General features: G+C 40.5%; 2 protein-coding genes across 3 annotated transcripts in view; both read left to right on the forward strand.

The window, feature by feature from the left end:
- Positions 1–17,118, forward strand: part of LOC110960748 (antigen peptide transporter 2-like) — a 29,270-nt gene that overhangs the window by 1,400 nt on the left and 10,752 nt on the right. Inside the window, exons 1-2 of one of the 2 annotated variants that reach the window (XM_051939787.1) lie at positions 15,124–15,389; positions 16,438–16,985. In XM_051939787.1, coding sequence (XP_051795747.1) covers positions 16,481–16,985 — 505 coding nt within the window. In that variant the 5' untranslated portion in view covers positions 15,124–15,389; positions 16,438–16,480. Of the gene's footprint in view, positions 1–15,123; positions 15,390–16,437; positions 16,986–17,118 lie in introns of those variants that run through there. The other variant, XM_051939786.1, reaches the window with a different exon arrangement.
- LOC110947617 (antigen peptide transporter 2-like) lies at positions 50–14,658 on the forward strand. The gene is made up of 11 exons (XM_051939788.1): positions 50–185; positions 2,410–2,498; positions 2,631–2,761; positions 6,423–6,628; positions 8,338–8,535; positions 10,291–10,419; positions 10,501–10,689; positions 11,615–11,788; positions 12,256–12,415; positions 12,750–12,886; positions 12,958–14,658. Exons 2-11 carry the CDS (start codon positions 2,425–2,427, stop codon positions 13,150–13,152), a joined length of 1,593 nt encoding a protein of 530 aa, XP_051795748.1. The 5' UTR covers positions 50–185; positions 2,410–2,424; the 3' UTR covers positions 13,153–14,658.

Here is a 17,118-nt window from a genome sequence, read left to right on the forward strand (position 1 = left end):
GGGCCCCGCGGCCTCGGTGTTGGCCTGTTTGGTTTGGGAAAAGGGCCTGTGTGGGAACGGAAAGGGGAAAAAGGACAGCGGCAAACTGGATACCGGGCAGCTGCTCATGAGGACGCTGAAGCTCTTCAGACCAGACGCTCTTTATCTGGTTGCAGCTTTCGGTTTCCTCATCTTAGTCGTCATCTGTGAGTGTGAAAAACGGATGCTCACCAGCTTTTTAACCCTCCTGTTGTCTTCATTTACAGACACCAAAAAATATTGTTTCCTTGTCTGAAAAAAATCCAAAAATTTAATTAAAAAAATTCTTAAAATTTGGAAAACCTTCAGAAAGAGAGAAGTTTCCCTCAAAAGTTTTATTTTAAAAAATCCCCCAAATTTGGCAAGAAAATTCTTATAAATATTTTCAACAAAATGAGGAAAAACCTTCCCAAAAAAATCCTAAAAATATCGAAAATGATTACATACAGGTAAAAGCCAGAAAATTAGAATATTTTCATAAACTTGATTTATTTCCGTAATTGCGAACAAAAGGTATAACTTTTACATTATATGTAATCATTGCACGCAGACTGATGCACTTCAAATGTTTATTTATTTAATTTTGATGATCATAGGTGGCAACAAATGAAAATCCGACATTCCGTGGGTCAGAAAATTAGAATATTGTGAAATGGGTCAAGTTTGAAGACACCTGGTGCCACCCACTAACCAGCTGATTAACTCAAAACACCTGCAAAGGGCTTTAAATGGTCTCTCAGTCCAGTTCTGAAGCTTACACAAACATGGGGAAGACTTCAGATTTGACAGCTGTCCAAAAGGCAACCATTGACACATTGCACAAGGAGGGCAAGACTCAAAAGGTTATTGCTGAAAAGGTTGGCTGTTCTCAAAGCTCTGTGTCCAAACACATTAATGGAGAGGCAAAGGGTAGGAAAAACTGTGGTAGGAAAAAGTGTACAAGCGACAGGGATCACCGCGCCCTGGTGAAGATTGTGAAAAAAAACCCATTCAAAAATGTGGGGGAGATTCACAAGGACTGGACTGCTGCAGGAGTCAGTGCTTCAAAATCCACCACCAAGAGACGCATGAAAGACATGGGTTTCAACTGCCGCATACCTCGTGTCAAGCCTCTTTTGAACAAGAAACAGCGCGCAAAGCGTCTCACCTGGGCTAAGGAAAAAAAGAGCTGGACTGCAGCTGAGTGGTCCAAAGTTATGTTTTCTGATGAAAGCAAATTTTGCATTGCCTTTGGAAATCGAGGTCCCAGAGTCTGGAGGAGGACAGGAGAGGCACAGGATCCACGTTGCCTGAAGTCTAGTGTGAAGTTTCCACCATCAGTGATGGTTTGGGGTGCCATGTCATCTGCTGGTGTCGGTCCACTCTGTTTCCTGAGATCCAAGGTCAACGCAGCCGTCTACCAGCAAGTTTTAGAGCACTTCATGCTTCCTGCTGCTGACCTGCTTTATGGAGGTGGGGATTTTATGTTCCAACAGGACTTGGCGCCTGCACACAGTGCCAAATCTACCAGTGCCTGGTTTAAGGACCATGATATTTCTGTACTCAATTGGCCAGCCAACTCGCCCGACCTTAGCCCCATCGAAAATCTGTGGGGTATTGTTAAGAGGAAGATGCAGAATGCCAGACCCAAAAATGCAGAAGAGCTGAAGGCCACTATCAAAGCAACCTGGGCTCTCATAACACCTGAGCAGTGCCAGAAACTGATCGACTCCATGCCACGCCGCATTAATGCAGTCATTGAGGCAAAAGGAGCTCCAACCAAGTATTGAGTACTGTACATGCTCATATTTTTCACGTTCATACTTTTCAGTTGGCCAACATTTCTACAAATCCTGTTTTTGTATTGGCCTCAGGTAATATTCTAATTTTCTGACCCACGGAATGTCGGATTTTCATTTGTTGCCACCTATGATCATCAAAATTAAATAAATAAACATTTGAAGTGCATCAGTCTGCGTGCAATGATTACATATAATGTAAAAGTTATACCTTTTGTTCGCAATTACGGAAATAAATCAAGTTTATGAAAATATTCTAATTTTCTGGCTTTTACCTGTATATATCAGTAAAACTTCTAATATTTATTTTACGAACAGTCACAAAAAATCAAGCACTGGATTTCGGTTGATTTTTATGTGAATGTTCTTAAAGAAACTTATTTTTTCCACCGAAAAATGCTTCAAAAATTCCCAAAAAATGTTGAAAATATGGACATCAAAAGTTTCACTGTGAAAATATTTTTTCCCCCCCACATTTTCAAACTATAAAACGGGTCAATTTTGACCCACAGGATGACACGAGGGTAAAATTGGTAAACAAGAAGGCAGAAAGTGTCCCTGTTTATCCGATTCATGTTTCCTAACAGGTGATTCGTTGATTCCCTTGTATCAGGGGAAGGTCATCGACATGTTACGAGGTGAAGTGCTTCACAGCAGCTTCGGTTACGCCATCGAATGGTTGGCATTTGTCTCTCTTGGAAGGTAATCTTTCTGTTTTGGGTTTTCTAGAAACAACAGCATCGTTATTGTCACCTGCAGCCTCATTCTAACAGTATACAGTGTGATTAGTTTGCCTGATTTGAGAACTAAGATGTATTCTGTCCATCTTACCAGTGTGCTGTTCTGTGGCCTGAGAGGAGGAACATTCAAGCTGATTTTAGCCAGACTGAACAAGAGGCTGAAGGGTTTGCTGTTTCAGAGCCTCCTGCAGCAGGAAGTGCAGTTCTTTGAGGAGAATAACCCCGGTAAGAGGAGCTTATCTGACATTTCTGTTCAGTTATTCAAGGGCTGCCGTACTGAACTGGGTCAACAGGGTGTCTTTTCTAAAGGTGGCTGAACATACAGTCATGGAAAAAATGGTCAGACCACCCTTGTTTTGTTGTTCGTTTTGTTCATTTTAATGCCTGGTACAACTAAATTTCTTAAAGGCATTAGAGGAAATTTAATTTCCTACGACTTTGAACGTAGCATGCGCACATACAACCTCTCCCTCACCCCCCTCTAACCTCCCCCCTCTTAACATTTACGAAGAAACGCCCCCCTCCAGAAACTTGCGTAGCACTCGTGAAGTTGTCTTTTACGGCTGGGTCCCCCTGGATCTTTATCTGCCATTATGTAAAAAAAGATGAGCAAAACAAGTCACCAGCTAACTACGAAGCTATACCAAAGCAACACATACAGAAAACACGTAAGTCCAAGGCGTACGTAATCTACGTAACTAGGCCTGAGCCGGAAGATTTTTGATTGACAGGAAAGGGAGCAAACTAAACGCCTCGGTCCGAGCGCGTTGATTGGCTGATGTTTTTCAGGTCCTGCCATGTCCACAGTTATTTATTTATTTTTTATTCTTTTAGAGCCCATACATACAAGTCCACTAAAGGTCAGTATATTCATTTTATGTGAATCAGACAAATTAAAGAAAAAAACACATCCTCCATAATGCCTTTAAATCTTAAATTTCCTTCGGGATTAATAAAATAGCTATCTATCTATCTAAAGGTACAACAAAAATGGCTCATAAGAGTTTAGTTTCAGCGCTGATATCTGGACAATTTCTGTGGTTTTCTTGATTATAACCAAAAACACTTGAGTTCTTCTATCAGTAGCTATGGCATTGTGCTGCCAAAAACAGCTTTTAGACGTTCCATGTTTTCGTTTTTGTCTGTTTTAGTCACATGATCCACGCAGGAGTCAGTTCTGATTCAAAACCATGGTTTTTGATGACAAAGTGGTCTAATAATTTCTTCCATCGCTGTATGTGAACAGACAAATATCCTCCCATGTGATTGTTTGACACATTATTTCCCGAATTGTGGATAAAAAATCTGGAAAGCACAACTTTTGTCCAGTAAAAACACAAACAATGTTGCTGCATTTTTATTCGGGATGTCTGATAATATCCACCCACCAGTGTTAAAATAGTCATGCATTTGGAGGAACCTGAAGAAGTCTTTCTGCTTCAAACCAAACTTAGTTCACAGGGACCGGAAGTTCTGTAATATCCCTTTGTGTGTGAAGGAAATGTATGCTGTCAGTCCTTTTTCTTTCCAAGTTTGAAATCTTTAACATCCTTGTTTGGTTGGAAATCTCTGTCATGGTCACACCACCTACAGCTGTTTAACATGTTTCCTATTTTGCAGATTTTAATTATTTTATGCCATATTTTTAGTGTATGGTCAAGCCATGGACTAGCATCTTCTAACTGTTCTGCTAGTCTTTTGTCTGCAATTGCAGCTTGTAAAGGGAATCCTCTCCAGCAATGTCGCTGGCTGCTCAATCACTTTCATCAAGCCCCGACCTGCCATGTCCACTGTTGCTTCCTCCGCTGTGCCATAAGAACCCGCCCTTCTTCATAATGAACTCGAGAAGGATAAAGAGCCTGAAGACGCATTTGATTTTCTTTGAGGACTCGTCTCGCCTCGGCATATGCTTTACGTTTGTGCAGAATGGCAGCAGCATAATCATGATCCAAGCTCATCTTTGGCCATCCAGAGTAAAGCCTTTCTTGAGCCATGCCAAACGGATGACTTCTTCTTTCACCATAAAACTCTGGAATTTAACAACAATAGATCTCGGTGTGGCTCCAGGTGGGGGCTGTGGGGCGAACGCATGGTGAGCCCTCTGTATCTGCAGATCCAGAGTAGCGGGGATGGCAAGGTTTTCTCTGAGCAGTTTCCCTATGAACGAAATCATTGTCTTTGGGCTCTGTTCTTTTTGCTCAAGAATTCCATAAATCCTGATGTTCTCGCTCCTCGATCTACATTCTTGATCCGTTAATCTCTCCTTAAGTTGTTCTTGCATTCTCAGCGTTTCCACCACGACTTCTTCAATGTCTTGCAACTTTCCCTTGTTTCCTTTGATTCTTTTTCCGGCTTCATTCAGTCTGGTATTTGTCTTTTCGAACTGTCTTTATTTCTTGCCTGTATTCGCGAAGTTCTTTGAGTATCGCGTTGTTCGTCACCTCCATTTGAGGCTCACCTGCCTCGTCTCCTCCCAGGTTAGCGGCGATGGAGCTAGCATTAGCATTAACTTCTTGGTCCACCCGCACATCCATTTCTTTGGTTGCCGGATTTACTTTTCTACGTAGAAGCGATCTTCTCCCCTTTCTGAGAAATGTATGACAATAGTATTTATAGGTATTGCTTGGCTTTTTTGGGGGCAATTTCTTGTTTTTGGTCGGGGACCCACGCGCTAAGCAGCCATCCCTTGGTGACCCGGAAGTCTCTCTGCAGTATTTTTTTTTTATCTGCAGTTTTTTGCAGTCTGCCCTTTTTTCCCCATCATAGGCTCCACTATGCTGCAGTGACTTCTCCCCTCTTCAGCTTTTGCAAACCACTAATTACTGCTTGGTGTAAATTGCATCACTACTGCTGCACCAGAGCAGAAATATCACCACAGACACCAGGTTTAAACTCTAGTATAGTATGAAATATCAAGATTTTTCTGCTGCCGATAGGCTCAGTCGGCGTTGTGTGAACTTGTTTGGATTGAATGTTTCAATTTATGTGGCTTCATCTGTCTGGTAAGACACTCACAACAACCTGCTAAATGATTCCAGAGAGTCTCAAAACGGCTACAAAAGATTCCAAAAAACCGAAAAGAAACAAAAAAAGACCACAAAGAGCAGTAACATTTTAGAGATTTGGCAAGACATTAAATAAATAATGCAATAAAAATGAAAATGATAAATAGTCTAAACTACTAGCAAGCTTAATAATTTCATTTTCTGCAGGTTTTCAATCAAGAATCCTACAAAAAGCTGGAAGCAAAAACAGAAAACATCTTTTAATGTTTTGATGAGTCTCGTTAGTCTGACTCGTTATAGAGCGTCTTCATTTGTCGTAAAGTGTTTGTGGACATTTCAGTTTGTAAAGTCAGGGCTCTGGGCAGACCGGTGGGATTCTTCCACAGCAACCTGGGAAAATATAGTTCTTTATGGACCTGGATAAAGAGAAACACATATTTAGAATCACACTGTTGTACAAACTAATGTTGTATCCATTAAAATTCCCATTAACTAGTAGTAAGAACTCAAACAACTAGTACTTAACAACTTATGAGGGTTTTTTTTTTAAATTTTGGGGTAAATTGTCAAATATTTTTTGAAATAATCAGTTGGTTGTTTATCTTGTTTTGTCCACAACTCAAAGATATTCTGTAAACTGTCAAAGAAAAGGACAGAAAATATTGAAATTAAAGAAGCTGGAATCAAACCAGATATTATTATGATCAAAAATAGCTGTAGATTCATTTAGTAGCTTAAAACTAATTGATTATTTGTTGCACTCCTACATTAAAGTTGCATTATTTAGCACGGGATTAGCTTGACTGCTTTCTCTTCTTAATCTGTAGCAAACATTGAAACCTAGCTGTAAGTAAATATTCTTGAACTCTGTCTTTGTTCAGGATCTCTTGCTTCCCGGCTGCACGATGACGTGGACAAGATGGGCCGGACGGTAGCGCAGAACGCTAACGCAGCGGTTTGCGGCATGGTCAAAGCCTGCCTCATGTTTCCAGTGATGTTGAACCTGTCCAGGGAGCTGATTGTGCTCACCTGCATAGAGATGCCGCTGGCAGCTGTAGTGCAAATCAAATATTTCACCTTGAGAAGGGTATGGCTGCACCGAGAGGCCTGCACACTTCCGGTCGCACATTTAGAGCAAAGTTACCACAATGGTTGATCACAAAAGTACACAAGTTATAGTTTAATGCGGAACTTACGGCTTTACAGGGTGATTTCACTCAAAATATACTTAGAATTTAAAAGGTTCCTCAAGGAGTATGTCACTTTCATTTTGGCCCCAGTAAGTTTGTCAACAGAGGCAGAGGCTGCACTTTCAGGACCACATCGAGTATTCCACGCAAAACTTTAACGCTCTTTATAAAATTCAGCATTGGTTTATTTTAAGATCAGCGACCTGATCTCTCGTTTTGACCATAACAGCTAATGGAAAAAAAAATCCTGAGCTGTAGAAAATCAGTCTATCAAATTTTAGTGTTTCCCGTGATGAATTGGGGTCTATGGTAGCCTGGCGGCGCTAGACAACCCACGGCAACGAATTTAATTCTCTGCCAGGGTGGATCTAGTTACCCTCCATAAGCCTCGAGGCTGGATTCTCCTAAAACTGGCCGGACCAATCACCATGAAGTGACGACAGAGGCGTGACGATTCTGACAGAAACAACCGGCGCACAATAAACAGTTATCTTTCGACTCGGCTTTGGCCACAGCCCTTAAAGATTTGAAGCTAAAATTCAACTTGAAAGATAAACAAAGGACGGCACTGAAGTGTTTCATTGAGAAGAAAGACGTATTTGGACTTATGCCGACGGGATATGGCAAATCCTTAATATACCAGTTGGCTCCGCTGGTTGGGAAGCTAATGGGACTTAGCCACAATCCGGCGCTCTCGGAACTACGTCAGGCTATTCGTTGCGCTGATTGGTTGTATACCTACCCAATTGCTGCAGAGTGATTTGAAAGACAACCTTTTAGCCCGCCTCCCTCCCTGTCGAGCGGCCCTAGACCCTTGTGCCTTCAGAACATGGGTATAGCGCGGCTAGGCTAGGTCTGTGGAGCTTTTTGGAGCCAGCCCCTGGTGGACGGTGTGATATTGCAAGTTTTTGACACTTCCAGGTAGGCTTCGTTTTTGGAGCCAGGCGCTACGTCCATCTTTATATACAGTCTGTGGTTTTACTTGAAGAATTTGGGAAAATATCGGGTTACAAAATGAATTTTCAAAAAAGTGAACTAATGCCGATTGGAGAATTTACAGGCCAGCCTTCATTTCTGACTCCCTTTAAAATCAGTCCCCAGAAATTAAAATATTTAGGGATCTGGATTACACGTGACCACAAGGAACTCTATAAAGCAAACTATCTACCGCTACTCTCCAAAATAAAACGAGATTTTGAGAAATGGGACTTGCTGCCACTTTTGCTGGGTGGAAGAATAAACACTGTTAAAATGATTATCTTCCCCAAATTCCTATACCTATTTCAGTGCTTCCTAATATTTTGAACTAAATCTACTACAAGGAGCAAAAATGACCACAAAGAGGCGCTAAATGATCAGAAAAAGCAGTAAACCCACAAAAAGAGGCAAAAAATTACCAAAAAGAGACCGTAAATTAAGACAAAGAGCAATAAAACAACTACAAGGAGACAAATGGAGACCAGTGCGAGAACTGTAAAACTAAATATTATGTCAGCTTTACCGGACAAAAGTTAAGAAACCGCAGTCAGAAATCCTGTAATCCTGTTTATAATGAGTACAACATGAGTTGCTGATGTTTACTGTTTCTGTATTTTCTGCTCAACAGGAGCTGGAGGAGAAGATCCAGGACTGCCACGCTGAGAACAAGGACCTGGTTTCTCAGACCATCAGCGGGATCCGAACGGTCCGAAGGTTCAAGGCAGAGGAAGGAGAAGTGAGGAGGTATCAGGAGGCCGTGGAGAGAATGTGCAGCCTGAAGAGACGCTTAGAGAACTACGTCATTTGTTTCGACTTCACACGGAGGGTAAGGCCGTGGAGGGAGTGGACTTTTCCATCAGGAACATAAAAAGACAGCTTAACCCTCGTATTGTCCTCATTTGCGAGCACCAAAAAATATGGTAGTGTCTACAGATACGGACCCGTACCCGTAGCCTGTGGCCTACGGATACGGCACTTTCCCTTATCATAAATATTAATGAGACGGACATGAATATTAATGAGCCGGCTGATGAACGCGCTTTGTGATTGGCTGGTAATCCGACGTACATAAATATTAATGAGCCGGCTTGGTAATCCGAGTGATGAAGGCGCTTCCGTGATTCGAGGTGAATCTGCGTGCCGAGCCTGTCATGTCAGTCATCTGCTGTTCTCTTTTCTATCATGCATAATGTCTTATAAATATCATTATCTGACTTTTTCACGGACAGCGATTTGGGGGTTGAAATCAGCACTACTATTAAAAATAGCAAAACTTTTTATTCACGTGACCCTGTTCTAATAAAGCACAAACAGCAAACAAAACAAATGGCGGAACTAACAGCCAGCAAACGAAAAGTATTTTTTTACCTTCAAAAGTAGCGACAGACTATTACATATTAACAACCTAAACAAAACCCTGACGTATTTTCTACGTCTGTCAACACAGACACTGTCACAGTCACTTTAATGTTAGCGGACTCTGTTGAATGGCTAAGTTACATAACCACAAACAAATCTCACAATATCACAGTAAATCGAGTTTGTGGGTTTTTTAAATTCATGCCGAATTAAAGAGCTGCTCCTCACCATTCACGAGTGTTTGTTTCATATTCGACATCCTTAACTTTATCTTGTAAATTAGCGTCCGAAATTAAATGGGAACGTTTGCAATGGAGTTCGTCAGCCGCTTCCACCACTGAACGCGGTAAACTAATTAATAGGAACTGGACTTCAAACAATTTAGACACGGCGTCCAAAAGCGTAAAAACTGCAATGTCTAAAGTGTGAGAGGAGACGGTGTATTTTTGGTTAAATTATACAATGTTCGCCGTCAAAGTCATTCATATAAACTGCCTGTAATGTGCAGCAAATAGTAGTTAACCGGCGCCAGCTCTTCACTGACCTTAACGGGTCCGTACCTCTAGTACAGATGCTACAGGTACGGACCCGTACCTGTAGCATCAACCAAAAAATATTGTTTCCTTGTCTGAAAAAAAATCCAAAAATTGAGAAAAAAATTTGCAAAACTTTCAGAAAGAAAATTCCAATAATTTCTTAGAAGTTTAAATTTTTTTTTAAATCCCCCAAATTTGGAAAGAAAATTCTTGTAAATATTTTTTTAAAAATGAGTAAAAATCTTCTAAAAAAAATCCTGAAAATATCTAAAGTGATTTTTATATATATATATATATATATATATATATATATATCAGTAACACTTCTAATATTTTCTTTAAAAACATTCAGAAAAAAATCATCACCACAAAATTCAGCGAATTTCACTGGATTTTGGTACATTTTTTTTGTGAACGTTCTTCAAGAAACGTTTTCAACATTTCTTTTTCCACCAAAAAAATGCTCAAACATTTCCCAAAAATGTTTAAAATGTGGACATCAGAAGTTTCACTGTGAAAATAAATTTTTTTCCCCACATTTCAAACTTTATAACGGGTCAATTTTAACCCGCAGGACGACACGAGGGTTAAAGTTTGGTTAATTTTTATTGTCTGATGTCTGTTTTGTTTGTTTTTAGTCCAACTCCACTGTGAGTGATTCATTTCTGTGCATTCGTTCCGTTTAGCTGGTGATAATGAGCATAGAGATCTTGATGCTGGTTCAGGGATGGAGCCTCATCTCATCCGGTCGCCTCAGCATCGGCAGCTTCGTGTCCTTCTTTCTGTACGAGAAGCTCATGTCAGGGAATTTAGGGGTGAGTCGAGGCGCCGATAACTGAGATATTTGAGTAGCAACTTCCTTTTTGTTGATGAACATTGATTTATTTTTGTTGCAGGAGATTCTGCACTGCTATGAGGACACTGTGACCAAAGTTGGAGTCATTTCCAAAGTGTTCGGATACATCGACAGGACGCCGAAGAGTAAAAAGGAGGGAGAGCTGGCTCCTGAGACTCTGGAGGGAAGAGTTGTCTTCCAGAACGTCACCTTCAGCTATCCCTCAGCTCCAGATAAACCAGCCCTGAAGGTAAATAAAGGACGGCTCTGTGTAATCGTTTGTGTCAGACAGCGTCCTCCTCCAAGACTGTCCATTCCCCCATATGACACTGTCAGAAATGCAACATTTGTTTATTAGTTAGAATTAGCATTAGAATTAGAATGACCGTCTGATTAGAAATTTGTCCAGAACTTGCTCAAAAAATCCTCTTTTACTGTTCACAAGCTGTCCAAAATGAATTAAACATCTAGGATGGCTTAGAAGGGTTCCAAAAATGACTAAAAACAATAAAACCGCGTCCAGAATGACTCAAATTTGACCTCAGAAAATAAATATGCTCTCTAAATGTTGTCAAAATTTGTCAAAAATGACACTAAATATGTGTGAAATGACTCAAATTTGTCCAGAACTTGCTCAAAAAAATCCTCCTGAACTGTTCAAAACCTGTCCAAAAAGAGTTATTGTTTACGACGGCTGAGAAGGGTTAAAAAATACTAAAAATGGGTCCAAAATGATTTTAAAATGTATTCAAATGATTAAAATTTTCTTTAAAAAGTCAGAATTATTTACAGTTACAGTTTTATAAACATTTATGGTCCTCAGTGGTAGATTTGTAGTAAAATCACAATCATGTGATCATGTAGTGTTCACTTGTTGTCATGGTTACAGTGACGCCATGACGCTATCTGGCAATGACACAGAAATATTTAACAAATCAGTGGATCCAGACTAAAAGCTGCATCACTGCCAAAATCTGAGCACTTGGTCCTTGTTTCATTTCTGACTTTCACTGAAAATTTCATCCAAATTCGTTAGTTTGTTTTTGAGTAAAGTTGCTAACAGACGGACAGACAAACGTAGGCAGATCCTCTCATAATTCCGCCGCGTTCCTTGGTGGAGTAATGAGAAGTGATTACGATCCATAATTGGCTAATCGCTGCTCTGTTCCCTCCAGTCGGTGTCGATGGAGCTGCAGCCGGGGAAGATGACGGCTCTGGTGGGACTCTCTGGCAGCGGGAAGTCGTCCTGCGTCAGCCTCCTGAAGAGGCTCTACGAACCTCAGGAGGGACGGATCCTCCTGGATGGAGAACCGCTGCATCGCTACAAACACAAATACCTGCATCAGAAGGTAAATGGGACGACGGTGATGCTGGGAGACCTTCTAGAATTTTCTAAATTTCTGCTGAAATATGGTCTAAAACACAGTAAGGTTTTCATACAAGCCATAAAACTAGATAAAGACACCCCGGTTAAATAAATGAGGCAAAAATGTTCTAATGGGTCATTTATTTATTGTGAAAAATGATTCAATATCAGTGGCAAACGTTTGTGAATCTTCAGGATTAGCAGGTAGTTTAGCAGTGAATTCACTGATTTTCATACGAGCCCTTAAAGTAGATAAAGAGACCCCAGTTACACAAAAATGTTCTGCTCTGATTAAATGATGAATTTCACATCTAGCTTAATTCTTGTCTTGTTCTACCACTTTAAGTTTTTATCCACATTTCCTCATCAAAGAACATGTAAAATAAGCTGTATATACACACCTCGTTTCCTTGACTCTCTGACGTGTTCTTCCTTTGTTTATTGATGCAGGTAGCCCTCGTTTCCCAGAATCCTGTGCTGTTTTCTGGCTCCCTGAAATACAACATTGAATATGGGCTGAAGGGCTGCACCACAGAGAAAATAAAAGAAACTGCAGAGAGGGTCAAAGCTCATGATTTTATCTCTGAAATGGAGAACGGATACGACACAGGTAGCTCACACAGACACACGTTATTCTGTTTCTTGCATGTATTTTAATGTGAGGCCACAAGTTCTTAGCTGCAGTGGAAAATTCTCTTGTATTTTTAACCATCTGCTTGAGGTTAAATAGCAGGTCCTTGTTGATGATTGCAGCAGAGGAGGTAAAATTAGTAAAGGCAAAAAATCAGTACAAACAATAAATAAAATCTGTAAAAATAAAATTAGTTGTTTCAACAACTGACTGTAGAATTCTGATGGAGTTTCTGGAACAAGCTCAGACGTGCTCCAGAAAACCATCTATAGGTGTGTACGTTTATTTTAAACTGCATTGTTTGTCTTTACAGACGTAGGAGAGCGTGGAGGCAAACTGTCCGAGGGGCAGAAGCAGTGCATCGCCGTCATCAGAGCTCTGGTTCGAGATCCGCAGGTCGTCATCCTGGACGAGGCGACCAGCAAACTGGATGTGGACGCGCAGCATGCTGTAAGTTAGAAAGGAAACATCCCGTTAATACCAGACAGACATGGCCGTAAAGACGTTATTTCATGCCTTAGGTTGTGCAGGAGGTTCTGGCTCGAGGCCGGACGGTTCTGATCGTGGCTCATCAGCTGAAGACCGTGGAGAAGGCGGACCACATTATCTTCATAGAGAAGGGAGTGATCATGGAGGAGGGGACGCACAGCGAGCTGATGGCCAGGAGAGGACGATACCATCGCTTAAAGGAGGAGCTTTTCTCTCAGAGCAGCTAAGAAAAGCTGCTGTAGTCTCTGTTTGATAGCTGTGATAAAAACTGGGTGGTTGAGTTGTGTCCTGATTTTGGTCTGATAATGTTAAGAAACACTTTTAGTGGGGCGCCTGTATAGCTGAATGGGTTAAGCAGGCGAACCACGTGTAGGGGCTGGTCTCCAACGCAGCGGTCAGGGTTTCATTCCCGCTCTCAGCCCTTTGCTGCATGTCTTCCCCCAACTCTTCTCCCCCTTTCCTGTCTCTCTCTCGCTCTCCTATCCAATAAAGCCTCGAGAAGGCCAAGAACATAATGTTTAAAAAAAGGAAACACTTTTAGTTCAAAAAGCATCTCCATTATTTAAAGCTGTGGTTTTATCTGCATAGATTATGTTTACTGTTTGCATTGAGAGGATTTGAGAGTAAATCAGTGAAGCTACTCAGAGAGCAGCAACTTTAGACTGAAGGAAGTGAAAGTGTAGAAACTTTATTGTCAGCTGATGAATTATCAGTACTGTTTTACAACAACTGTTGTTCTTTGCTGTGTTTTGAAACCTCACACTCATTACATTTTTTGGCCTTTTTTTACACAAAAAAGTTGAGCTTTTCTTTCTCTCTGCAGCAGATTTATCAAAAGTAAAGGACAGCTTCAGTTTTCTATGATAGTTTCCTTTAACAGACCATAAGACAGAGCAACACAAAGATAACCCCAAAGACAAGCAAATGAAACCAAAACTATTCAAAATGTCAGCAAAAAGATGCAAAGTCACCACAACAAAAGACTAAACGACGCTAAAGAGACTTGAAGCAGTCACAAAGAAATGCAAACCAACTTCAGTAAGAAGTGAAACAACTGTAAAGGAAAAGAAAACGGCAAAAAGATGAGCAAAATGACAACAGAAAGATCTAACACTGCACTGAAAAGTTGTGAAATGACCAAAACTGTGTTGGTTTGTCTGTCTGTCTGTCCGTCAACAACTTTACTCAAAAACAGACTAACGGATTTGGATGAAATTTTCAGGGAAGGTCAGAAACGACACAAGGACCAAGTGATTAGATTCTGGCAGTGATGTGGTTTATAGTCTGGATCCACGGACTGGTTAAATATTTCAGAAATGATACAACGACTGAGTGGCCTTGGCAGAATACTGCACTCTGAGTGCTTTCGAGTTAATTTTTACTCTTTTCAATAATTATATTTTAGCTGCTATGATTGTAGATTTTAACATTTCTCTTTGATATCTGTCACTTGTGATGTGTCCCAGACCCATTCAATGCAATGAATTACCCAATATAAAACAGTCTGCCATGTATTATGATTGAATTACCCAATGAATGTACTGTGAGTATAATATTTGATGTATTTATTGCACATGTCACAGATTCTCAATCATTTCAGAGTTTTAGCTTCAATAATTTCTGAGATATTAATTTTATTTTGAAAGTGCTGGATACACCAGGTGATAATTTGACATATTTGTTTATTTATTTAAGTGTTTAATTAATATGAAATAAAAGAGCATTCCATTCCATAGAGTTGTGTCTGTGAAGATTCTCAGTCGTCCAGGTCATCTTAAGGTGAAGGGTTTATTTCAGGCAACTGGACTTATTCTTGTGATCTTGAAGACGTTGGCCTCTCATCCAAGAGGCCTTTTCAGTTCTAAAACTAATCGAGAGAATCTCAGGTATTTAACCACCTTCACCTCTAATGATTAAATACCTGAGACTCTCCAAACTGGTTTTAGAACTGAAGAAGCCTCTGGGATGAGAGGGGAAACGTCTTCAAGATCACAAGAATAAGTCCAGTTGCCTGAAATAGACCCTTCACTTCATAGAGTGTATTAAGATATTTAAGTGTGCAAAAAATGCACATTTATTTTTTCATTTATTTGTTTTGAAGATTTAAGTCTGAGCCATGTTGAGTTATTTTACAGGAATATTTATTTGTGTATTTTTTTTTAAAAAAAAAGAAGAAAAAATAAGACGGTTGCCTGAAGAGATCTGCCGCCATCTTGTGGCCGCTGTGTGAAACAGCCGTTGGAGCTCAGGAAACCCAAACTTTCAGAACTCGCACTCATGCTTCATAAAGAAAGAGATAATATAACCAGAATGAGACCTGAGTTTTATCTTTTGCGTGTGTACGCCTTTTTCCAGATGTCCGGAGCCGTAAACAGGTCGAGCAGACGTCATCCGACTGAAAATGAAACTGAAAGTGAAGCAGCTGCATGTAGCCGTTAGTTAGTCAGCGGTGGATAAACACACGGTAGGTCGTTCAAATTCATCCACATAACCTCGGTTCATATATGTTTCAGAGTATCACAGGTTTGTGCAGCTAAATATTAAACAGCAGCCGGACAGCGGACACTTAAAGCGCTATTGCCACCTAGCATCGAGGCTATAAGCTAGCTAAAACTAGCTAGTAGTAGCTACCTACTGTGGTTGAGTTACAAAAAGTTAGCTTCAAAATTAATGTAATGTTGTAGAGCTTTAGGCAGAGTATTTTGGAATATAATTGTCTTAGCTCAGCCCAGTCGTGTTTTAACTTATTTCAGAGTGAAATGAGCATAACGTGATATAACTGTTCTTTCTGTTTCTGTCAGTATATTAAGGTCATTCTTCTGTGTTTTTTGTGCTCAGCTTTTGTTTCAGACCAGACAAGCAGTTTTCAGCAGTGTGTGAATTAGTCTTATTTATGATCATTTACACAGAGTTACAAACTTGTAGCTGCCAGCGAATTTTGCTCAGTTTCTGCACATTTAGAAGTTTAAATGTTCATAATTTTGTTACTTTGACTCTAGTAGAATGTGTTTACGTCCTTTAATGTTCAAAAAACACATTATTTTTAATAACTGCAGCATCAGTTTGTGCATTTTTGTATTAAAATTGGAATAAATCACTCAAATGTGGTGGAATAAAGCACTTATAAATCACTGTGCAAGTGGTTAAAGAGCCCATATTCTGCACATTTAAAGGCTTATTTCTGCTCTAATGTTCAAAAGACACTTTTAATTTATCACAAATACAGTATCTGTTGGTGCATTTTTCTTTAAAACCGAAATAAATCTACTTAAATTTGATGAAATAAAGCTCTTAAATCACTGTGCAAGTGAAATATTTGAGCATCATTGAGCCAAAACACTGGTCCTAGATTACACTGTGAGTTAAAGAGCCCATAATCTACACATTTACAGGTGTATAATTAATTTTTTTGACTCTGTTGTTAAAAAAAGCACATTATTTGTAACATTCAGCTCAGTCTCATTATTGGGTGTAGCAGCTTTATCTAGTATCCATAATATTTGTCTTTTCAGGTCAGATTCAGCCTCTGTCAGTCTGAACATCCACTAAAGGAGAATGAAGGATGTGGCTGCGTGTGGATTTTACATCGTCCTCTTCGATGCGGTTCTGTGTTCGGCTCTGTGGGCCGGACGGCTGCTGATGCAGAGCTCCAGCTGTGGGGGGCTGGCAGCTGTGTGGGCCTTCGGGACGGTAAAGTGGATCTGTCTCCACGTTTTCACCTTATTACTGACTGAAGGAAATCCTCAGGCTGTGCTCCACAGGTTGGTGGCTCTCCTCTGCCTCCTCACTCCTGCAGTTGAAAGTGGACGGTTTCTTGGATCCTCTCCGTCGGAGCCGTATTCAGAACCGTCTCCTGACTTCAACATGCTGCTGCTGGGCCCCGCGGCCTCGGTGTTGGCCTGTTTGGTTTGGGAAAAGGGCCTGTGTGGGAACGGAAAGGGGAAAAAGGACAGCGGCAAACTGGATACCGGGCAGCTGCTCATGAGGACGCTGAAGCTCTTCAGACCAGACGCTCTTTATCTGGTCGCAGCTTTCGGTTTCCTCATCTTAGCCGTCATCTGTGAGTGTGAAAAACGGATGCTCACCAGCTTTTTAACCCTCCTGTTGTCTTCATTTACGGGCACCAAAAAATATTGTTTCCTTGTCTGAAAAAATCCCTAAATTTAGTAAAAAAAAAAAAATCTTCAAATTTC

Source organism: Acanthochromis polyacanthus, chromosome 19 (genome assembly GCF_021347895.1).
Source record: "Acanthochromis polyacanthus isolate Apoly-LR-REF ecotype Palm Island chromosome 19, KAUST_Apoly_ChrSc, whole genome shotgun sequence".
Classification (NCBI taxonomy): domain Eukaryota; kingdom Metazoa; phylum Chordata; class Actinopteri; family Pomacentridae; genus Acanthochromis; species Acanthochromis polyacanthus.

Coding starts and splice junctions, on each gene's coding strand:
- LOC110947617 (XM_051939788.1), top strand. CDS start 2,425: ATGTTACGAGGTGAAGTGCTTCACAGCAGCTTCGGTTACGCCATCGAA. Junction 6,629..8,337: donor AATATTTCACCTTGAGAAGG/GTATGGCTGCAC, acceptor TCTGCTCAACAG/GAGCTGGAGGAGAAGATCCA. Junction 10,420..10,500: donor TCATGTCAGGGAATTTAGGG/GTGAGTCGAGGC, acceptor TTTTTGTTGCAG/GAGATTCTGCACTGCTATGA.